The sequence below is a fragment of the Hyla sarda genome, chromosome 4 (assembly GCF_029499605.1).
Source record: "Hyla sarda isolate aHylSar1 chromosome 4, aHylSar1.hap1, whole genome shotgun sequence".
Classification (NCBI taxonomy): Eukaryota; Metazoa; Chordata; class Amphibia; order Anura; family Hylidae; genus Hyla; species Hyla sarda.
The window spans coordinates 119,137,446-119,162,127 of record NC_079192.1 but is presented as its reverse complement, the minus strand read 5'-3'; the positions used below and the strand labels follow the sequence as shown (position 1 = coordinate 119,162,127).

General features: G+C 39.8%; 1 protein-coding gene across 2 annotated transcripts in view; it reads right to left on the bottom strand.

Moving 5' to 3' along the window:
- ACAN (aggrecan) overlaps positions 1-24,682 on the bottom strand; it is a 108,880-nt gene that overhangs the window by 15,494 nt on the left and 68,704 nt on the right. The window contains exons 10-14 of one of the 2 annotated variants that reach the window (XM_056571913.1): positions 23,333-23,626; positions 20,883-21,074; positions 18,498-20,600; positions 16,346-16,459; positions 7,615-7,728 (exon numbers count right to left, since the gene is read on the bottom strand). In XM_056571913.1, the coding sequence (XP_056427888.1) occupies positions 7,615-7,728; positions 16,346-16,459; positions 18,498-20,600; positions 20,883-21,074; positions 23,333-23,626 (2,817 nt within the window). The remainder of the gene's footprint in view (positions 1-7,614; positions 7,729-16,345; positions 16,460-18,497; positions 20,601-20,882; positions 21,075-23,332; positions 23,627-24,682) is intronic. The other variant, XM_056571915.1, reaches the window with a different exon arrangement.

The window sequence follows — 24,682 nt, the reverse complement described above, 5'->3', positions numbered from 1 at the left end:
TCATTGTACAGAATTTCTGTAGTATAAAATACATATTTAGTTTGTTTCCAAGTGAGTATCTTCCATAATTAGATATCAGCCAATGAAACAAATTACTCTTAGATCCAAGTAGTGTTCTCTTTTTCTCTTTATATAGCAGTTGGCTTAACATTATTTTATTTTGGTACTTTTATTTGTATGTATTGTTTGTGTTGTATTATATGTGTTGTGTGTGTGTGTGTTAGCAAATTGTATAAAACCAGTTGAATTATTAGATTTTACATTATGGTGGAGAATATAAGGTGTGCACATCACATAGGCTCATATCACTCCTCATGAACCATTGAATTTGGCGGTTACATCTGAAATAGATATAACTACTCTTCAAAAAGGTTCGTAAAAAAAATGGAAATAACACTGAATATATAGAAGCCGTACACATTGGAAAGAGGTAGGTTGTAGTTTAAAGGGTAGCTATCACTTGAGCCTTGTGGCAGGATCCCACATCCAAATCCAGCGGGAATGGGGGGGAGCGGGATAAAAAAAAAACAGTCACCCATAAAACAACCATTAAATGAACAACTGACACATTCATACATATTGCAGCTCATATTGGCTCTCACACTTGTTATTATATTGTGAATGTTTAGAGAACATTCTTTCTTGAAAGATTGCATGTGCATAAAAGATATTTCCTGAATGATCTTTTTTTCCCCACTGTTGGCTTAAAATTTCAAACAAGGGTGCCTGATTTTCGGACAATGACAGTCTGTTATCTGGCTAAAAAGATTGTTTATAAATATCACCCTAGGAACAATGGTTTTAGTCAAAACAGTCTTTTCTTTATCAACTTTCTTAAGGTGCATGGGTACCTTAAAATTCCTTATATTACCTTTAACCCCTTAAGGGCCAAGCTTTTTTAGGTTTTTGCACTTTCGTTTTTTCCTCCTTAGCTTTTAAAAATCAGAACCCTTTCAATTTTGCACCTAAAAACCATATGATGGCTTATTTTTTGCACCAACAATTCTACTTTGTAATTACATCAGTCATTTTACCCAACAATCTGTGGCGCAACAAAAAAAAAAAAAAAAATCATTGTACGACAAAATTGAAGAAAAAACGCCATTTTGTAAATTTTGGGGGCTTCCGTTTCTACGCAGTAAATTTTTCGGTAAAAATTACATTTTATCTTTATTCTGTAGGTCTATACAATTAAAATGATACCCTACTTATATAGGTTTAATTTTGTTGTACTTCTGGAAAAAATCATAACTACCGTACTAATTACATGCAGGAAAATGAATACATTGAAAATTGCCCTCTTCTGACCCCTATGACTTTTTTTTTCACATTCGGGACTCATATTTTGTGCTGTGATCTGAAGTTTTTATTGGTACCATTTTTGTTTTGATCAGACTTTCGCATTTTATTCATTTTTTATGGTATAAAAATTGACCAAAAATACGCTATTTTGGACTTTGAGTTTTTTTTACGCGTACGCCATTGACTGTGCGGTTTAATTAATGATACATTTTTGTTGTTTGGACATTTACACACGCGGTGATACCACATATGTTTATTTTTATTATGCTTATATAGTTTTTATATGAAATTTGGGGAAAGGGGGGTGATTTCATCTTTTCATAAGAAAGGAGTTAAAGGGGTACTCCGGTGCTTACACATCTTATCCCCTATCCAAAGGATAGGGGATAAGATGCCTGATCGCGGGAGTCCCGCAGCTGGGGACGCCCAGGATCATGCACGGGGCACCCCGTTTGTAATCAGTCCTCGGAGCGTGTTCGCTCCGGGACTGATTATCGGCGACCGCATGGCCGGCGGCATGTTAAGTCATGCCTCCGCCCATATCACGCCCCCTCCCGTAAGCTTGCATTGAGGGCCGAAGCGTGACGTCACACGGGGGCGGAGGCGTAACGTCACACGCAGCCGGCCGTGCGGTCGACCGTAATCAGACCCGGAGCGAACACACTGGGGACTGATTACAAACAGGGTGCTCCGTGCATTATCCCGGGCGTCTCCAGCTGCGGGACTCCCACGATAAGGCATCTTATCCCCTATCCTTTGGATAGGGGATAAGATGTGTAAGCACCAGGGTACCCCTTTAATGTGTGTGTTTTTAACTTTTTTTTAAGCTTTTTTTTTTTTTTTACACATTTAGTCCCCTTAGGGGACTTTTAGGAAGACTCAATTGATTCCTCATACAGATCAATGTGGTTCCATAGAACCACATTGATCTGTGTGCTCTGCGCTCGATTGATAAAGCCTGGTCCTGCCAGGAGTGCAGGAGCCGCCGTGGAAGGAGAGCTAAGCCCTCCGGATACCTCAGCAGTGGATCGCCAACCCCCCCCCCCCTGCTATCACGCTGGACCACCAGGGACGGGATGATGGCACCTTTAGCTGCCACTGTCAGCTTTGACGGCGGCGCTCTAAAGGGTTAATAGCTGGCTGAAGTGACTGTGGATGTTGGCTATTAACACCGGCCCCCAGCTACAGGAATCAGCTGCGGGCCGGCCGGTATGACGCGGGCTCAAGTCGGGAGTCCGCGCCATACCCGGTTAATGGTACATGGACAAGTATAGAGATCCATGGTCGTTAACCGGTTAAAAACCTTATATTAGTATTTCCTATGAAGAATTTTGCTCATACAATACATTTTTTATTACTAGTTACCACTGACTTGATAGGTATGTAGAACTCCCTTATGTGCTTATTGTCTAGACCAGTGTTCCTCAACTGAGTCTGCAGGGAGCCACAACATTTTTATATATTGAGGAATTCTTTAAATAGGCACTGTCAGATACAAAAACTTTTGATATGTTGTAAAGGATTCAAAACCAATAGGTTTTGCAATTGCTTTTATTAGAACATTTTCAGTATTTCATACTGAAAAAGCCAGTCAAACAACTGCCCCCCCCTGCCTGCTTGGACACATACTAGTCCTGCTGTGTCCAAGTGTCATGGACACACTTCCTTGATTGACAGCTGTGAGTGCAGCCACTATAACTACATCTCCCAGCATGCCCTTCGGCGATCAGTACATGCTGGGAGTTGTAGTTTTGTAACAGCTGGAGGCACACTGGTTGGAAAATACTTAGTTAGATAACAGAACCTAACTGAAAGTTTTCCAACCAGTGTGCCTCCAGCTGTTGCAACATATACACCCCTTACACTGCCCCCCCCCCAATAAAAATGAAAAACATATCGTATGGCAGTGTTTCCAAAACAGAGCCTCCAGCTGTTGCAAAACAACAACTCCCAGCATTTCCACAGCCACTGACTGTCAAGGCATGCTGGGAATTTAGCAACAGCTGGAGGCACCCTGTTTGGGAGTCACTGGCATAGAATACCCCTATGTCTCCCCCTATGCAATCCCTAATTTGGTCCTCAAATGCGCATGGCGTTATCTCACTTCGGAGCCCTGTCATATTTCAAGGAAACAGTTTAGGGCCTCATATGGGGTATTTCCGTACTTGGGAGCAATTGCGTTACAAATTTTGGGGGGCTTTTTCTTCTTTGACTCCTTATGAAAAGGAAAAGTTGGGGTCTACACCAGTCTGTTAGTGTAAAAAAATAAACACTAACATGCTGGTTTTGCCCCATACTTGTTATCCTTTTACCTCTTGTGAAAATAAAAAGACCCCCAAAATTTGTAACGCAATTTCTCCTGAGTACGGAAATACCCCATATGTGGGTGTAAAATACTCTGCGGACGCACAACAAGGCTCAGGAGTGAGAGAACACTATGTACATTTGAGTCCTAAATTGGTGATTTGCACGGGGGGGGGGGGGGGGGGGGGCTGATTTTACAGCGGTTCTGACATAAACGCAAAAAAATAAATGCCCACGTGTGACCCGATTTTGGAAACTACACCCCTCATGGAACGTAATAAGGGGTATAGTGAGCCTTCACACCCCACAGGTGTTTGACAAATTTTCATTAAAGTTGGATGGGAAAATGAAAAGAAAAATTATAATAATTTCAACTAAAATGCTGGTGTTACCCTAAATTTTTCATTTTCTCAAGGGAAAGTAGGGGAAAAAAGACCCCCAAAATTTTTATCCCCATTTCTTCTGAGTAAGAACATACCCCATATATGGATGTAAAGTGCTCTGCGGGCGAACTACAATGCTCAGAAGAGAAGGAGCACCATTGGGCTTTTGGAGAGAAAATTTGTCTGGAATTGAAGGCCACGTGTGTTTACAAAGCCCCCAAAGTGCCAGAACAATGGACCCCCCACATGTGACCCCATTTTGTAAACTACATCCCTCACGTAATGTAATAAGGGGTACAGTGAGCATTTACGCCCCACAGGTATCTGACAGATTTTTGGAACAGTGGTCTGTGAAAATGAAAAAGTAATTTTTTCTTTGCTCAGCCCACTGTTCCAAAGATCTGTCAAATGCCAGTGGGTGTAAATGCTTACTGCACCCCTTATTAAATTCTTTGAGGAGTGTAGTTTCCAAAATGGAGTCACATGTGGGGGGTCCACTGTTCTGGCACCACAGGGTCCTTTGTAAATGCACAAGGCCCCCGACTTCTATTCCAACCAAATTCTCTCTCCAAAAGCTCAATGGCGCTCCTTCTCTTCTGAGCATTGTAGTGCGCCAGCAGAGCACTTGACATCCACACATGGGATTACAAATTTTGGGGGGCATTTTCTCCTATTACCCCTTGTTAACATGTAAAATTTTGTGGAAAAAACAACATTTTAGTGAACAAAAAATAAAAATTAATTTACACATCAAACTTTAATGAAAAGTCGTCAAACACCTGTGGGGTGTTAAGGCTCACTGTACCCCTTGTTATGTGCCTTGAGGGATGTAGTTTCCAAAATAGTATGCCATGTGGACATTTTTTTTTTTTTTTTTTGCTGTTCTGGTACCATAGGGGCTTCCTAAATGTGGCATTCCCCCAAAAACATAAAAACTCACTCTCCAAAATCCCATTGCTGCTCCTTCCCTTTTGAGCCGTCTAGTGCACCCACAGAGCACTTGACATACACATATGAGATATTTCCTTACTCGAGAGAAATTGGGTTAAAAATTTTAGGGTGATTTCTCTCCTTTTACCCCTTGTAAAAATTCAAAAACTGGGTCTACAAGAACATGTGAGTGTAAAAAATGAAGATTTTTTATTTTCTCCTTCACTTTGCTGCTATTCCTGTGAAACACCTAAAGGGTTAACACATTTACTGAATGTCATTTTGAATACCTTGAGGGGTACAGTTTTTATAATGGGGTCATTTATGGGGTATTTCTAATATGAAGGCCCCTAAAATCTACTTCAAAACTGAACTGGTCCGTGAAAAATTCAGAAAATTGCTGCTGAACTTTGAAGCCCTCTAATGTGTTCCAAAAGTAAAAACATGTCAACTTTATGATGCCAACATAAAGTATGCATATTGTATATGTGAATCTATATATCAATTATTTGGTATGTCCATTTCCCTTATAAGCAGAGAGTTTTAAAGTTAAAAAAATGCAACATTTTCAAATTTTTCATCAAATTTTGGAATTTTTCCCCAAGAAATGATGCAAGTATCGACAAAATTTGTATCACTAACATAAAGTAGAATATGTCACAAAAAAACTTTCTCAGACTCAGAATGAAAGTTATTAATGCTTAAAGTGAAAGTAGTCAGATGTGCAAAAAATGGGCGGGTCCTTAAGGTGAAAATGGGCTGGGTCCTTAAGGGATTTAAGTGGCCGCGGCCGGACTGCAGATCCTGAACAAACAGCCTATGCCAACCAAGACCACTCTAAATCACTGACCGATGTAATGAAAAATTCCGGCGACGGCTGCCAGGACATCTACCCCCACTGATCCTCCGCTTGTATTTAGTTTTTTTTTACTCCTTACCTGGCCTGCAAACTCAGGCTGTCTCAGGTTCCGGCGGTGTCTGGGGCTGATCGCTTACTGATGAGCGACATCCTCTGCGCGGCTTAGTGCGCTGACAGCCACAGACAATGACGGAACCTGACCAGGCAGGCAAAGTAAGGGGTAAAAAAACTAAAGGCAATTGGGGGATCAGCGGGGGGGGGGGGGGGGGGGTAGTAGATGTCCTGCAGCCGTCGCCAGTCAATGATTTAGAGTGGTCGCGGCGCCAGCTGTTTGTTCAGGATCTGCAGTCCAGTCGCGGCCACTTTTAAACAGTGACCAGCGGCGGCAGTTACCGGAGTATTGGCATACTTAACACAGGTAGGGTTTTAGCTTAATATTTTAATTTAAAAAGTTTGTGTTATATGCCGATAAATATGGTAGTTTTCCATGATATTTAAAAAATTACTAGAGCCTTGAACCAGCCTAAAAAAAAACACCTTACCCTTAAATGCACAACTAATGCAGCACCGCCATGTCTCCTGCTCAGTGTGTTGTGATGACAACACATATATTGTCCATATGATGCTGCAGCCAATCACAGGCCTCAGTACTCATGTACAGTACATGTAGAAAGTTCAATGGAGCCAGTGATTGGCTGCAGCATCACATGAACAATGTAGGTAAAGTCATCACAGCGGGCTCTGTTGGGGGACTGTCTTAATCCTATGAAGCCCCTTTAACAAAGCACTGGTAATATGATGAGGGCATGCATTTTCTGTATTGGAAATCCTCAAGACATGACTTCTTTCATTGAAGATAGTTTGAAAAACACTGGTTTTATTCTCTTTTCTGGTATGGTGGACAGTACTTGCCATTATTGGTGGAAACAATGTAAGTCTTAATAGGACCCTCATAGGACTTAATAAAATCTGATATGTCTCTAAACCCAAAAGTTGTCCTGTTTAATTAGAAGAGTCCGCTCTATCTTTTTACTACAGATGTTCACAATAACAGCTCGGTAATTAATTATTTTACTTCCCTGAACATTTTCTATTGCTTGGAACAGAATAAGAAATACTCCAATTAACATTCTGAGCTGTTTGCATGTTTCAGCAATTTGCCAGATAAATGAAAACTTACACATAAAAATGATTACTTTTCATTGGTCTTCTTTAGAGTGTGGTGTCTAAATATCTTAATTCCCTATTAGTTTACAATTTGTAAATTTTTTACAGCTTTTGCCATTTATTAGAATAGCAACTTTAATGGGGACACCTTTTTAATGGAAATGAAAGTGGGATCGGCACAACTACATCAAATTAGAATATTAGAATATAGTGCAGCCAAATTTCTGTTGACTTCACTCAATGTGTGGTTGCTTTGAAGAGGAAGTCATAGGGTATAGCATTTTGTTGCTTTTTAAAAATAGCCATCTAAACCCAAAACAAGCATTATGGGTGTAGCGTCCCTTTAGTCATAATGGATCATCTCTGAAAAGGAACCTGCAGGTAGTTTAAACTTTCAAGATAAGAAGAGTTAAGATGAAGGTCTGCCTTGATGACGTCCTAGTCAGGGCAAAGTCCTGTAATCTAAAATATATGACATTACAAGTGGAAGAAGAGAAGAGAAACTGAAGGAAACAAAACCAGGTTATTCACTTTCCTCTCACACGTAGGACGATATTAGCAAAGAGCCCAAAGAGAAACAAGCACAACCATCTGCTTTGAAAGGAAGGATGTTCTGTCTGAGTGGGATGCAGTTGTTAGTACAATTAGCTCAAGCCACATTGGTCGTACCGATCTGGCATAGGTCCCCTCCGTAGCTGGGAAGGCATAAGCATTTGAATGAGTCGATGCCATCAACGCAGGTAGCTCCATTCACACAAGGGCTTGGTAGGCACTCATCAATGTCTGTAAAAAAGCAAGGTTTTGCCATTAGGACTCCTAGTCTGCTACTCTGACGGAAAAAAAAGGAGGACCTCTGTGGTTACTTGGGCTTTGCCATTCAGCTGCCGGTTCTAAGGCAAAGAATGCAGAACAACACTTGTAGCTGCGGGCCCGTCTTTGTGGACAGCATTCAAGAACATTGCAAAGCACCTTAAAGAAACTACTTTATTTGTTTTCTAATCTTATCCTGAGGCTTTGAATACTAAACAGTCCACAAATGATGGTAATACCACATGACACTACAAAAAACCTGTATATTTACTTTACTGTATAAAGCTTTTTCTGATTATCAGAATTAGTTTTCTAGTGATTTCAGAGTATCTCACAGATTTAATAAGCTTATATGACCATGTTCCTTTTACTGGGGGAGCTTTATTGGTAGATAAGCTATAGCAGTTCCAATATCATCCAACTTTTTTGACTTTTTTGAAGATGAAGAAATGTAATCTCCTTCACTTTTTCTTTGCATCCTTTTTTTTATTATATATTTTGATATATATTAATATGTCTATTCTGTTTTTAAAAGAGGTTAATGTTTAGTTTCATTACAACTCAAGAAACTATAAAAGGTGTTTTTTTATTTTAAAGTATTACTCCACCCCTAGATATCTTATCCCCTATCCAAAGCAGAGGGGATAATATGTCTGATTGCGGGGGTCCCGCAACTGGGGACCCCCGCCATCTTTCTGCTGCACCTGGCGTTCGTTTAGTGCATCGGGTGCAACGCCGGAGGCTTGTGACATCACAGCCGTGCCCAGCTAATGATGTCACGGCAACGCCCCTTAAATGCAAGTCTATGGGAAGGGGTGTGTCGGCCGTCATGCCCCCTCCAATAGGCTTGCATTGAGGGGGCAGGGCCGTGATGTCATGAGCAGGGTGTGACCGTGAAGTCACGAGCCTCCGCCCTGCATCGCCAGTCATCCGGCACTCGCTCCAGATGTCTGGGGTGCCGCAGCTGAGAACATGGGAGTCCCCAGCAGCAGGACCCCCGCAAACAGACATTACTAGGGGGGAAGTACCCCTTTAACTTATTTTCCCATCTGTTATAGAATGTACAGAATATATGCAGCTTCATACATAAAATTTTACAATTAAAATAAGGCCAATAACCCTCAGCTGTCAAATGACAGAATATTTTAAATTAAGCACAAATATAAGTGAATTGAAATATTGCGAATTGTTTCCATGGAACTGAATTGTAAATATTAAATGTAGCAAAATGGAGGAAGTGGTCTCTGACAGATTAGAGTGAAAAATAATAGATTTGCGGTCTATGTTTTATACAAATGTAAAGCCAGTTTGTATAGTACTTTTTCACCTATGCATGGTATGAACAAAGTATTTGTAATTCTTTTAATGCTCTGCATACTCTATGGTGGCTGAATGATGTCTAATGCATTACATTATATAATAAAACCCGGCTTGATAAAAGTCAAGGATTCAAGTTTTAAAAAACATAATAATCTGGCATCAAATATCTGTGCCATTATATGGGTGTCTTGCTTCGTGTTACTAAGTGCATTCCCATCATGAGCAAAATAAAGAAATTGTAGCGTTTGCTGTTATATTTACAAAAGGCTTCTCTAAGATCATTTATCACTAACCAGAAAGTAATGAAGAATGCACAAATGCCGACTGAACCGCTTTCAATTGTGTTTGCATTAGCATAAAGCCAACTGTTTATAGAACATACTACCCTTTAATTGAACGCGTATGTGTTTTTGAAAAATAATTTTTTTCGATAAATACTGAATGATTACTGATAAATGGACCCACTTAATGTTCTCTAAGTCAAACTAAACAATGGAGCCATAGAACACCTTTTTCATAGGTGATGGGCCTGCTCTACATTTGGGGAAAAAGTTAAATTAAAGGGGTACTCTGGTGCTCAGAGTTTGGAACAAACTGTCCCGAATGCAGGGGTCAGTGTCGGGAGCTCGTGATGTCATAGTCCCGCCCCCTCATGATATCATGCCCCATCCCCTCAATACAAGTCTATGGGAGGGGGCATCACAGCTGTCACTCCCCCTCCCATAGACTTGCATTGAGGGGGCGGGGCGTGACCTTTAACTCTAGTAACTCATCGTGACTGCAATATAGACTTTCTCTGGCTTTTTCAGCTACATGACAAAAAGGGTTAACATTTCGGGCCCAGCATGCTCTGTCTTTGTCAGCAAGCAGCAGCCATTTGAACCAGCTCTGAATGCACACCAGCTGACCAAGTAACTTGTTCTCCTTTTTTATTTTTTAATTTGCAACAATTAAGATTTAAGCACGATGTAAAAGGGAAAATTAGGCATTTAGCTAAAGCAAGGCGTGCAGCAGGGGATGGTGGGAATTTTAATAGGCAGATTAGGACTTTTTAAGCTTCTTCTTTGAATCAAGCAGGTCGCTTGCAATGTCTCGCACATAATTCCTGGAGAAAAACAAAATAAGGAGAACAACACATCACACTGTCAAAAAGCAATAAACACCTTAAATGTTAACTCAAATTCCATAGGATCATTGGATAACGCAGTTGCCATGAAAATGTAACTACAAGACTGCTCAAGCCTATTGCATAAAAAAGGAAGTCACCAGAATCCAATATAGGAAGTATTTTATTAGTAAAGATGTAGTAAATACTATGGTAGAGATCTGTCAAAACCTGTGCAGGAAAAGTTGACCAGTTGCCCATAGCAACCAATCTGATTGTATTAGGCACTTGCCTAATACAGGAAATTACCTACCTGCTGGGAGCATCTACCTAATAGGAGTGGGAATTAGCTATGAACTTGGGGTATTTACCTATTGAAGGAAAGTGTGCTCCCTACTGGGGGCATTTAATTAATGGGGGGGGGGGTACCTTACCCATTGGGGACCTGCCTATCCACTGGGGAATGTCTTTCGTCTGACTGGGTACAGCATCTATCTACAATCATTAAATGCTTATACTGAAATGCGGGATATGAGATTGGGGGGTTAGTGCAATTTTGCCACTCTGCAATGGTAATAAATGTACTGTAAAAATAAAAAGCAACATATGAAGGTCTGAATGGAGGAAAATAGCAATCTTAGTAAACAATAATCTATCAATATTTAGCTCATAGGCAGAGCTGTAGTTGTGATGAATAGTGACAATTATATAGCTGTAATTCAGCTGCTCGCTCTGCTAGCCTTCATCCTGGAATAATTATTGCATTTTTGGGGATGACTATTGCTGGCAGCAGAGAGGTACAGCCATGAGGTCCATTGTTTACCCTTGGCAACCTATTCATCATTGCCTTCTAGGGCAAAATCTGGAGCTGGCTAAGATACATTGATGATGTTTTCTTCATGTGGGATGGTACCAGTGGAGAAGTGGAAGGTTTCTAAAGATAATTTAAAGTATTCTTCTATAAAGGTTTAGGTTCTGGATAGAAATAAAGAACCTTGGACACCCTTCCCACCAGCACTTCCTCTACAATGCAGAGGGCAGTGATAAAATTAGGGGGGCAGTAGCACAGTTCTTTGGGACACTTAGGGGGGTAGTGGTACAAATAGGGGGACTGGCACAGCTCATAGATGGTGCAGTGGTAAAATTCATAAAGGGGACAGAGGCACAGTTCATTGGGACAGTGACACATTTAGGGACTACTAGCACAATTTTGGGATCAGTGAAAGGGTTAATTGGGACAGTGGCACAATAAGGGGGTTAGCATCATAAATAGAGCAGTGGCATAGTTCAATTGGGGGTAGAGGCACATTATATTAGGGGGAATTTGCATACATTTTTTAGGGACTCAGAGGTACAACTCATTGTTTAAGAGGGGAAAGAGTGGCATCTATCATTGTTTCAGAGGGCACAATGGCATAATTATTCGATTTTGGACAGCATTGTATTCAAGGGCATAGTGTGTAGCAGTATTATATTTGGGGGGAACCATGAGTGGTAATTTTGTATTCAGTGCACAGAATGTGGCAGTGCTGTGTTCAGGGCACAGTATGTGGCAATATTGTATTAAGGGCACAGTATCCGCATTTTTTTCTATTTAGGGGGCACCATGTGTGACAGCAGAGCTCGTGGGTATTAATAAATTTAGGGGCACAGCATGAGGCAGTAGTTTAGACACAGCTAAAAGAATTCTTCATGTTGGTCTGGGCCAAATGGAGAAAAAATGAAAAAGAACAACACTGATCAGAAAAGACGTCAGCGGTGAGTCTCTGAATGTAAATCTTTATTCTGCCTTTTGACTGCATCTCATGAGAGCTGTAGATTAACACACTACATTCTTCAGTTGCATGTATTATCCTTATTATTAGAGTATTATTATTTTTCTGCAACAGATACTGAGTTGCACATGGAGAAGCGGGGGGGGGGGGGGGGGTGTTGGACCCCAGATAAATCAGATTCTGGGGAGTAAAAGAATTGGCCTATGTGCAAGAATTTTTTTTTTATGCTACTGTATTTCTGTATTCATTTTTAATTAGTTCGGGCAACTAACTTCTTTATTGAGCAGCTACCATTGACTTTGGAAGAATGTATCCTTTGTATTGCTTTGCTTCAAAAACATTCTTCAATAATGCTTTAGAATCTTGAAATAATATAATCTCGAGAAACCATAATGCTATTTAATACAGTCCTAGTATCATAGTTCACCAAATCTTATTTTTAATAATATGTATGTAGCTTATCAACAATAATTTTCTAAAGCATCCTGATTACCAGTTATTAAAGCCGTCACATCTATAGCTTAAAAAGCAGTTACAAAATGCATATTGCTGACATGAAATACAATGGGTCAACTTGGGCCATGAATGGAACAAGAAAATGAAAAATAATAACCCCGCTCAGGAGCCTGGTGTCTGAATGACTCTGCTCATCAGCACTTCCATTTTGTCAATGCTTATTCCTTTCTGAACCCTAACTCTTTTAGGCAAATTGCTTGCTTTTAGATGTTGCTATTGTACCCTAAGAGAACACCTAGATACATATTGTTCTGGCTTCAATGCTCCGAACCACTTCGTTTTCAGCAAGGGCATTTCATATAGTTATAATAAGCTTATATAAAATATCACTTAGATACATACAGTATACTTAGAGCAATGTTGAATGCATCAATCATCCCTGGCTAAATATCCAATAGGTGAGATATTGAGAATACATTACTATGCAGCATACAGAATAAAAAATGATATATAAGTATAAAAGTATTATTAAATATGTAGAAAAATGCATGTTAAAGGGTACCTCTTATCAAAAAAACTTTTGATATATTATAGATTAATGTATGCAGAATAACTTTACAATTGCATGTTATTAAAAAATATTTTTCTTTCTATTTAATTTTCCACTTTGAAGAAATGACCACTAGGGGTCTCCCTACCAGTCCTGGCAGCAAGCATTTCAGACTCATGCTGGAGTCCTAAACACTACGAGCTGCCAGTCTGCTTTGTTCACAAAGGAGAACACTCAGAGCTGCCAGCCTGCTTAGTTCACAGCCTGTTTGGCTGTGAACAAAGCAGGCTGGCAGCTCTGAGTGTTTAGGACTCCAGCATGAGTCAGAAATGCTTGCTGACAGGACTGATCGGGAAAAATACAATAGAAAGAAGCATATTTTTCATTAACAAGCTATTGGAAAGTTATTCAACATTCATTAATCTAAAATATATCAAAAGTTTATTTGAGGTACGCTTTAATGAGAAATCTTTATTTACTGTGTTTGTGATGTTGCTGTCCAAAGATCATGGGTTTTGATGGATCTGTTTATGTATACAATTCACCTATACTTAGCTATATTTTGCCTACTTACAATATTTTCCTAGTACTAAAGCCTATAAATCTGGTAAACGCCATTGGGGAGGAAGCATGGGTACAGCTGTAATGCCCTATAGAGCTACAGAGATTGCATTTACATCTTAAAGGGGTTATCCAGGAAAAAACTTTTTTTTATATATCAACTGGTTCCAGAAAGTTAAACAGATTTGTAAATTACTTCTATTAAAAAATCTTAATCCTTTCAGTACTTATGAGCTTCTGAAGTTAAGGTTGTTCTTTTCTGTCTAAATCCTCTCTGATGACACCTGTCTCGGGAAACGCCCAGTTTAGAAACAAATCCCCATAGCAAACCTCTTCTAAACTGGGCGTTTCCCGAAACAGGTGTCATCAGAGAGGATTTCGACAGAAAAGAACAACCTTAACTTCAGAAGCTCATAAGTACTGAAAGGATTACGATTTTTTAATAGAAGTAATTTACAAATCTGTTTAACTTTCTGGAGCCAGTTGATATATATATATATATATATATATATATATATATATATATATATATATATAAAAACGTTTTTTTCCTGGAATACCCCTTTAATTTGGGTGTGTTAGGGCGGCCAATTACTATATACAGTGAACCCTCGACATACGATGGCCCCGACATACGATAATTTCAACATGCAATGGTTGAAGGCAGCATCAACATACGATGCTTTTGTATGTCGGGGCCATCGCATAAACGGCTATCCGGCAGCGCAGACTGCTTCAGCTGCCGCCGGATAGCTGTTTATGGTGCCCCGTGAGCTCCGGTGATGGTCACTCAGCTGTCCTCGGGGCTCCGGCGCGTCCTCTTCGGGATCCTCTGCATCGTCGGTGCTCTCCATTGTCGTCATCACGTCGCTGTGCACGCTGTCCCATCATCCAATAGGAGCGGCGTGCGTAGGGACGTGATGGCGGCGACGGAGAGCGCCAATGCCGGGGAAGAAGAGGGCTTGCCGGAGCGTCGAGGACACCTCGGGGACGCGGCTACAGCAATGGATGGCAATATACCGGGCAGCGGTGACGAGCGGTGACGGTCCGGAGCGGCAGGGACAGGTAAGTACAACTTTCTCTAACAATGGTCTACAGCCTGCGGACCTCCAGATGTTGCAAAACTACAACACCCAGCATGCCCGGACAGCCAACGGCTGTCCGGGCATGCTGGGTGTTGTAGTTTTGCAACATCTGGAGGTCCACAGGTTGTAGACCACTGTCCTATACTTTACATTGCACGGATCCCTCAACATACGATGGTTTCAACAAACGATGGTCCGTTTGGAACGGATTACCATCGTATGTTGAGGGACCACTGTACTTTTATTTACTAAGTTTACATTCTTTCCCACATATAAAATGCATTTTTGTTAAAAAATAACATAGTAGCTATTATGTTATTCAGTATTTTTCTGTATAGGATTAAATACATATATGTTGTTTATACTCTTTTGAAACCAAGAGGATGTATATTAGTCTGCCACATGTTCTTTTCTACATATGGCTCACAGAATTGGAAGAATAATTAACATATGGTGCCCCTCTACCACACATACATATGTCCATTGAATGACCTGAGATGCCTATAACCTGTGATTTGTTAACAAAGACCAACTTTGAAAATGACATGAACTTATATTAGGTTACATGAACAATATAGTAGGTTAAAAAGGGTTACCCTTAACACAATGTTTAAAAGTAACATGAATAGTGGTCTGGGAACAGGTGTTAGCCTATGTAGGTGAGAGCGAATTGTCAAACAGGAACTGGTTCTGAGTGTATATATGTATTGCCATTCGTAATATTCTAGCACTCCACTTCTCATATGGCTGTAGAGCTCTCAGAATAAATAATCAATGGAAAAACAAACTGAAAAACAAGTTAAAAAAAAGTAAAAAAACAAAACATGTAAAATGATATCTACAACAATGGTACTGTTACATTGGATTCAAGGCGAGTGAGTGTAGAACAATACAAATGCTTGCATTACCTTTTTGCCACCTTGTTACTTGCATTCTGCATAAAGGATCCATCCCCATTCATCAGACATTCTTCATCAACATTCTTTTGTACTTAGAATGAAAACCTATGTTGGTCATGTGACGTTCACACTGGTGTTTAGATAGGGCTCTCATAACTGTAAGGCTAGGTTTCCACTTGTTTTTTTTTTCTGGCAGTTTTTGGAAAACTGCCACTGCAGTTTTTGAGCCAAAGTCAGAAGTGGATGTGTAAGGGAGGAGAAGTGTAAGTCTTTCCTTTATATGTCCTATTCCTTTTGAATACACTTCTGGCTTTGGCTCAAAAACTGCAGTGGCAGTATTCCAAAAACTGCCAGAAAAAAAACCAAGTGGAAACCTAGCCTAAGGTTGATTTTCCACTTGGTTTTTCTGGCAGTTTTTGGAAAACTGCCACTGCAAGTGTATTCAAAAGGAATGGGAAATATAATGGAAGGACTTACACTTCTCCTCCCTTAGGCTAAGTTTCCACTTGGTTATTTTCTGGCAGTTTTTGAAATACTGCCTCTGCAGTTTTTGAGCCAAAGACAGAAATGTATTCAAAAGGAATAATACATATAAAGGAAGGAGGTACACTTCTCCTCCCTTATGGATCCACTTCTGGCTTTGGCTCGAAAACTGCAGGGGCACTATTCCAAAAACTGCCAGAAAAAAAAACCAAGTGGAAACATAGCCTAAAGGTGATATGCTCGGAGAAACTCATTATAAGCAGTTTCTACACCCTATTTTATTCACCCCATGGAATAAGTAGTGAAAATTGTACAAACATTAGGTTTGTAAAATAATAAAAAAATATATAATTTACCTATATCGCAGCTGTCTCCTCCATATCCTTGGGGACACTGACAATGGACTCTTCCTTCATTTTCTACACATGTTCCAGCTCCACATTGGATATCTGCACAAGTCCCGATAATTCCTGCAGTCACCAGAAATGCATCAGTTAATTTACCATCTATTACATCACTCAACTTGAAGCAGTCTTAGGTCTTATGCACATGACTTTATTAATGCACTGTACAAACTTGGAGCCATAAGAAGCCATAATTTGGTGTCCATCGATTTCAATAGGCTATACTTTAGTTCCACAATCCTCTCATTTCATATAAAAGCACATAGAATCAAACTGTAGTTTTGGGTTTAGACCTGAAATATGTCAATAGATCAGTGATTCCTAATCGTATAAGTCCTTGGAAACACCTGGAAAAAAATCTTATCCTTTTTGTACTCCCACCAATTGTTCAATGTCATTTTGTGGGCATAGTTGTCTTTATCTATCACTCTCTTCCATGATGAAAAGTGTCAGAAAACTACCAAGTGTCAAGAGTAATGCCCCCTTGGTAACCTTTTTTCAGTGCCCCATGTGTGCCCTTTTGATTGACCATTTTGCACTCTGTGTGTCAAAGAAGGGCAATAAAAGTAGTTGGGCAGAAAGGGGACTCTAGAAAGGGGACTAAAGCTAATTGGTCATTCCCAGCTCTTTTGGAGTCCTTCTGCTTGGTGCCTCTTTAATGCTCATTTGCATGTTAAACAGGAAAAAAAATAAAAATGGCCTACGGGCGGGCACTCAACAGAGGAACATTAGGCACTGTCATGGTACTATAGTCTGTGGCCAAATGGCAGGTGTTGCCCCATTTTTGACCTTCTGTTCAGTGCACCCTTTCTGCCCAATCGCCATTAATTGCACAATTAGCATTGTTCAGCAAATAATTGCCTCATTTAACCACTGACAGCCCACAAAGATTTATCTTCACTTCCTTTTTGACTAACATGGGCCTTGTGGGGGTGGGGATCTACCCGGTACAAGAGTTGGGCTGCTTCATATTATTACTGGATACTTCATTACTACTAAATGAAATGTTCTGCTACTTGTGATAAAGGCACTACAACTCTCAGCTTGCTCACTTACTTGGATGACCGTCCGTCAAGCCCCCTCCCATAGACTTGCATTGATGAGGTGTGGCCTCAAGCGCGGCACCCGAAGCTCTAAACAAACGCCGGGTGCAGCAGGAAAATCGCGGGGGACCCCTGTGACGGGACCCCGCGATCAGACATTTTTACCCTATCCTTTAGATAGGGATAAGATGTCTAGAAGTGGAGTACCCCTTTAAATAATGATATTAAAGGGGAACTCCAGTGGGGGAAAAATGATTTCAAATCAACTGGTGCAAGAAAGTTAAACAGATTTGTAAATCAATTCTATTTACAAATATTAACCCTTCCAGTACTTATCAGCTGCTGTATACTACAGATATACTGCAGAGAAATTAGTGAAGTTCTTTCAAGCCTGACCACAGTGCTCTCTGCTGACATCTCTGTCCATGTCAGGAACTGTCCAGAGCAAGAGAGGTTTTCTATGGGGATATGATTCTAATCTGGACAGGTGGCAGCAGAGAGCACTGTTGTCAGACAGAAAAGAAATTCACAAATTTCTCTGTTTAATACAACAGCTAATAAGTACTGGAAGGATTAAGATTTTTTAATAGAAGTAATTTACAAGTCTGTTGATTTAAAAACATTTGTTTTCTACTTGTTTCCACTGGAGTTCCCCTTTAAAATAAATGCAGACTAGATGGATTTGCTATGGTTCCTCAGCTAGGAAATTCCCACAGAAAATCTGCATCAGTTTAAAGCATCATCAAAGTAGATGGGAATTTTAAAATCTCATCTACATATTGCAGAAATCTTCTGAACTGAAGGTGACCTGTAGTGTGGATTTACCAATCTGCAGCAACTTTTTGGTCATGAATTTTCCTCAATGAAATCAATGGGAAAGGTAAAATCCACAACAAATCTGTACACGTTTATACAGATTTTACTTTAGTTTAAATTGCAGCTTTACTGCAGAAACTGTCTTCATATCTGTCCATTATACATTTTTATTCATCCTAAAGTTTACAGTAAGTCCACATGATATTGACAAAAGAAAAACAAAACAAAAAAAGAAACTAAAGTACCTTCAACATAATTTACATCGGGTAGAGCTTGTGGCGTAGCTTCCATTAACGGTGCTGGTGTCAGTGCTGTTATCTCATCTACAATATCTCCTGATGCAGAAGCAGATAGTTCAGTGTCTTTTTTCGCTTCCTCTGGTTCCTTTGAGACACCTGACAACTCAGATTCCGGTTGGGATGTGCTAATAATTATATCAGGTACTGATGTTTCCCCAGACAAATCTTGGGAAGAAACAGTGTGATATCCAGATATGTCAACACTAGCTTCTGTACTTCCATCAAAAGGTTCTCCGCTAGTTAAAGGAATCCCAGATGGATCTCCACTGACTTCCGGAACAGAAAGTGGTGCCTCACCACTGATATCTCCAGAAGCAGAGCTTTCAATGACGTATGGAACAGTCACACCACCTAACTCCTGTGATACTGTTGGTTTGGTCACAGCTTCAATAAGATCATCGGTTATTAATTTGATTTCAGGAAGTCCTGATGTAAATCCAGAAATATCTCCACTTTCTTGTGTGGCAGAAGATGGTTCTCCACTTAACTCACGAAGTCCAGATGTCTCTGCAGAAGCCTCTCCTGAAGGAAATCCACTTATTTCAAAAACTCCTGATGGTCCCTGACCTGCCTCCTCTGTAATGGGTCCTGTTGTTGGGGCTTCTACCACAGTAAAATCTATATGTGATATTGTAGGGATACCAGAAGTGAGTCCACTTAGGTCTTCAATGCCAGATGTGAAACCACTTACGAAATCAGTTCCAGATATCTCTCCACTAAAGTCAATGCCACTTGAGAGTCCACTAATGCTTATATCTCCACTAGGAATGTCTCCAGATACAAATCCACTGCTATCTATATAGCCTGAAGGTTCACCACTAATTCCAGAAATACCAGATACTTCCCCTGAGAAATCTCCTGAAAACAAACCACTAGTTTCAACTGACCCCTTTCCTTCCAGTTCTTCTACTAAAGGTCTAGACAGCTCAGTTAAACCTCCATCAATAAGAGTAACTCCAGAGGGTTCACCACTTTCATCAAAAATCCCAGAACTCACACCACTGATATCAACTATTCCAGATGGTTGCCCACTAATATCAAATACTCCAGAAGATTCCCCACTTACACCAGACAACTCTCCACTAATGTCAATTATTCCAGAATGTTCACCACTTAAGCCAGACAAATCCCCACTAACATCTAATATCCCAGATTCTTCTCCACTGATATCAATTAATCCAGATGTTTCCCCACTAATACCTGAAAAATCCCCACTTGCATATGGTAAACCTGAAAGGTCTCCACTAGATCCAGATGGCAATCCACTAACATCAAAACCTGAGACATCTCCACTGACATCAAAAAACCCAGAAGGTTGGCCACTAATATCTAATCCAGAAATGTCACCACTGGTTTCTAGACCACTTAAATCACCTGATGGTAACCCGGATAGTTCTCCCGATGCACTAAACTCTGTTTGACCTTTTCCTTCAGCTTCTGATTCTGGGGCTTTTGTTACACCCTCTATCCAAGTTGTATCCACATGTATAATTGTTGGAAACCCTGATGGCAGTCCACTAAAATCTGCACTACCAGAAAACAGTCCACTAATGTCTCCACTAGCAAATGGCTGCCCACTTCCTAAAATTAGCCCTGAAGGTAAACCGCTAACTAATTCATCTCCAGATGTCTCCCCACTTATATCTACTGATGATAATCCACTAATATCTAGGACTCCTGAAGCTGACCCAGATATAATTTCATCTCCAGAAGGTAAACCAGAAGGCAGACCACTAAATATTAAACCTGATGATTCACCAGAAACATCTCCAGAAACTTCTGGATGTCCACTCGCAATTATTTCTCCAGAAAGCTCATAACCTGATGTCAATCCAGATAAATCCCCACTGATTTCAACTCCTGAAGGCAACCCACTTGTTTCTTCCCCAGAAGGTTCTCCACTTATTCCAGAAATTCCAGACACATCTCCACTGATTTCTCCGGATACTTCACCAGATGGAACGCCACTGACTCCACTGATTTCAGCAGATGCAGATCCACTTATAACATCTGGAATAACACTCAAGGGTGGAATTGCTGAAGGACTCACTTGAAGAAAGGAAGAAAGAGTAGAGTTTAATATTTGTGTAACTAATAAAAGATATACAAAAAAAAAATCAATAGCTATGTGCAAAACTTATGTATCAGAATAATATTTTTTGGATTAATAATTCATGTTTCCACAAATCTTTTCTCACATATTAATATCATGAATTAAAAAAAATCCCAATTATTTAAGTATTTATTCTGATGCCAAAAAGTGTGGCAAGATTAGTAAAGTTTGATACAGAACATGTTTTTATAGATGATAGATGGGAAAATTGTTTATACCTGTTTCTAGTATTTCTACAGTGGGAACAGCCGTGACATTTGCCAGCCAGAAGTCTGTCTCGTTGTCAAATTCAGTGGCATTCACCGTTTCCACAGTTGCATCCCCAGATGGAAGCCCCTCCAAAATAGGCACTACTCGAGTTGCAAATATTTCTTCTTCAATTATTGGAGGGATTTTCTCAAATGGGGCAGCTGTAATGTGTAAAATGTAATGTTTTATTTTATCCTTCTGGAAACATATAATAGTCACATTATAAATGCAATTTGGGCCTCAATAATTAACGGAAAAATAAGAGTTCATAAGTTTGACATACCGGTAATTAATTATTAATAATTTTTTTGTCAGGTTCATCCCGATTTCCCGGCACACTTTTTCCCTTGGTGGTGGGTGAGTGTCCTTACTGCACTTTTCACAGTTTGAGTACTTTTTATTTTGCACTCTGGTGTCCCTTACCTGTATGTATATTTCCCCGATTCACAAGCATTCAGTAACCTAGCAACTATTTCATGGGACGCGTCATGTGACACCAGATGGACAGCGTGCTTACATCATGCGCATCTGTGCACATGCGCAATCCCAGAGCCTCAGCGCTAATGTACTGCGCTGAGGCTGACGCAAGCCTCGCACATCGCGATACTTTCACACTGACATGCGCGTCACATGATCATGCACACGTCACTGTGAACATATTCTATCACTGCATGGTACTGGCACAGATCTCGCGTTACTCCTGCAGTGATATGCGCATCATGTGACCATGCACACGTCGCTGTGACAGGGCCGGACACATGATACCTTCTATAAGTGACGTATAGACAAGGTTCATCACATGACAGGCAAGTAGTGTGTTCATTGGCGGACTCTGTATATTTATTCTGCTGGTTTCCTTCCTGAGACATGTCCCTTGACAAAGCCTTAGCGAAAACACGTTCGGGGTGAGGTGAGGTATTGTATGTGGGGTATATGGTGTGGCCAGTCTGTTTATTGTTACCTGTGACCTTTTTTCTTTCCAGCCTTTTCCCTTGTATGCATAACCAGTATTATATTAGTTGTTGCTGCACCATTTATACTTTCCTGGACATAGTCTTCATTTGTGATCCTGCTGTATGTTTCCACCTATTAGGTTGGTAACTCCTACCAGGTGCCTTATGCGATATCCTCATCATCTTTTTCTGTATGTGTAACCGTCTTCTTACTTATGTTGTTTTAATTAGTTTAACTGTTTTAAGTATTTTCGTAATAAAGATTAATATTTTTATGGCCAATTTTTTGGCCTCTAGTTTTGGTGTTTATAAGTTAAGAAGGCCAAAACATGAATGATGAATGTTCAATTCTTTTATAGGGATACTCAACTGCACCACTGCCGTGGCATGGTGTGACATCATGACCCCGGCAGCCAGCACCCAGCGTTCGGGAACTAAATGTTCCGAATGCTGGTGCAATGTAGTACCCCTTTATATCTTGTGGATTTATGCTTTTTTCTTTTCTTAGGACCACTCCTCTTGTTTATAATTCTTCAGTGCATTTTTGTATTGTCTCAAATAGGTTTCAATATACAATGATGTCATATTCATCTCTACTGTGTTCCATATAAGGCAGGAGTGATTGTATTGTTTCATCACATATACATGTTGTTGGTGATATTTATTTATACATGTTGATGATCTGATGCAGATAAGCCAAATACTGGATAAGGGGAGGTCACCCATTTTTGAATGATTTATATCCCATTTTTTTTTTCTATAATGTTAGTGTAGGGACTGCAAGAGACTGAGGACCCTTGACGTGGGTACAAACTTGCATATTTTGGCCAAAATATCAACTAATACCTTATGTTTATCATATGGAGTATATAAATATTTTTTTATGATGTGGTCTGGCCTTGTGATGCTGGGAGAGCCCGGGGTGTTGTGGGGTGCATATAGAAAATGCTGGGCAACCCACTTGATCGAATAGTATGGGCATTACTAATAGGTTGTAAGCCAGCCTTGTGCACTACATGTTATTATGTTACTGGCACCCTGTGTATGCCTTTTCTGTGTGCAACTATAATATTAAGTAGCTGCCCCCTTATAAATAGTAGGCGTCTTAGTGGTTGCTCATCAGTATTTTACATCTGTGTGAGCTCCCCCATATAGCATTGTGGCTGGCCTTCATAATGGGGGAATAGGTGTCTAACCTGCTTTGTTCTTAATGATTTACGGCCCTTAAAATTACAGTACATGAATGTCATTAATACAATTGTTTACCCTTGGCAGATGCTTACTAATGAGATTTAAAAAAAATGTATATAAATAGGAAGTATATGCTGCCTAACTTTTATGTACTACCTAACGAGAAACTAAATAGCATCATTATTTAATTTGAATAATAACCATTTTAGATTATTCTTAACAATATATAGTATATATAGTAATATATATAGTGAATATGAGCATGACACATTTACCTCTAAAACAAAAGGCATGGTGCTTTGACAGAGGATCCGGAAATCCTGTCTGATTTTCATGGACGTAGACGGTGCGCACTCCAGGTTTGTCCCCTCCACAAACTTTACGTGGGGTCACAATTGGGTACCGGACGCTACCATCAGATAGCCAGCCTGCTCTGCACTTGTCGAATCCTATTTTCCAGGCAGCATAAAGTTGTCCAGTGGAAGCCAGTGTTGAATTCTTGCTCTCACAAAATTCAGCTGCTTCTTCTAAAGTGAACTGATCTGGTTGAGTTACAAAGAAAACTTCACCTGCCAATAAAAACAAAAAGAATAACATTTAATACTATAATTTAAGGTTAGAAATATTTATGTATTTAGACCGTATCATTGATAACTACATCTATATCTTGTTAGCCATGGGAAAAGAAGAAAATGACCATTCTTTACTGCTTAGGAGCCTTGTTTTCACAGTCTTCATGACTGGATACAGATCCAGTTTCTGCTACTATTTACATGTTTTTTTCTGGGTTGGTTAGATTATTTTAAGTGGCAACAAATTGAATGAATTTATACGCGCAGTGAAAAACACCACCATTATTATTATCCTCCCGCAGGTTCTTTATATTTAGAATGCCAATAATTTCTAGCTCTCAATGCGCCCCCAACATCAATATTTGCCGTATACAAATTTAAAGCATAATGTATTGAGTCCAAAATAATGGAAACATTCTTATTCAATGCAAACACCTACAAATAAAAATTCAGAATTTGTAAAGGCCAAATGAAATGTTTTTTTTTTTCTATCTATTAAAACCATACATTCTGGTGAATATTACAGTAAAGAAGCAGTTCCCCCATCCTAGTCTGTATGTTGGCACTACAATAATAAAATGTATGCTTGTCAATAATACACAGTAGCTTTAACTAACAATCTTCTAGATACAGTATAATGTGCACAGTGCAGAAAAAGCTGTGGTCAACCATGCATTTTCCCAGTGACCATGGCATGTGAAATGTAGTATTTCCTGTTGAGTCCATCTGAGATTTCTGCCATGACAAATAGATATTTTCAATTGATATATTTCCATCTAACCAGGTGCTTCTACAGTAGAAATGAAACACTACATGTGACCATACATGTAAATAAAAGTATGAATGGAACAGTCTGCTAGATTAGAAGCATTAGATGGCATGCAAGATTAAAAGCCATAGCCTAAAGCCTAGTATCAGTGTACCATTACTGTACTTCTCCACCAGACAGCTAAAACAATATGATTACATACTCTAGAAATGTTATGAGGCAGAGAATGCCTGCAGAACACACCTTCTTGTCCATTCACGACCCTAAATCTTGTTTAAAACGTC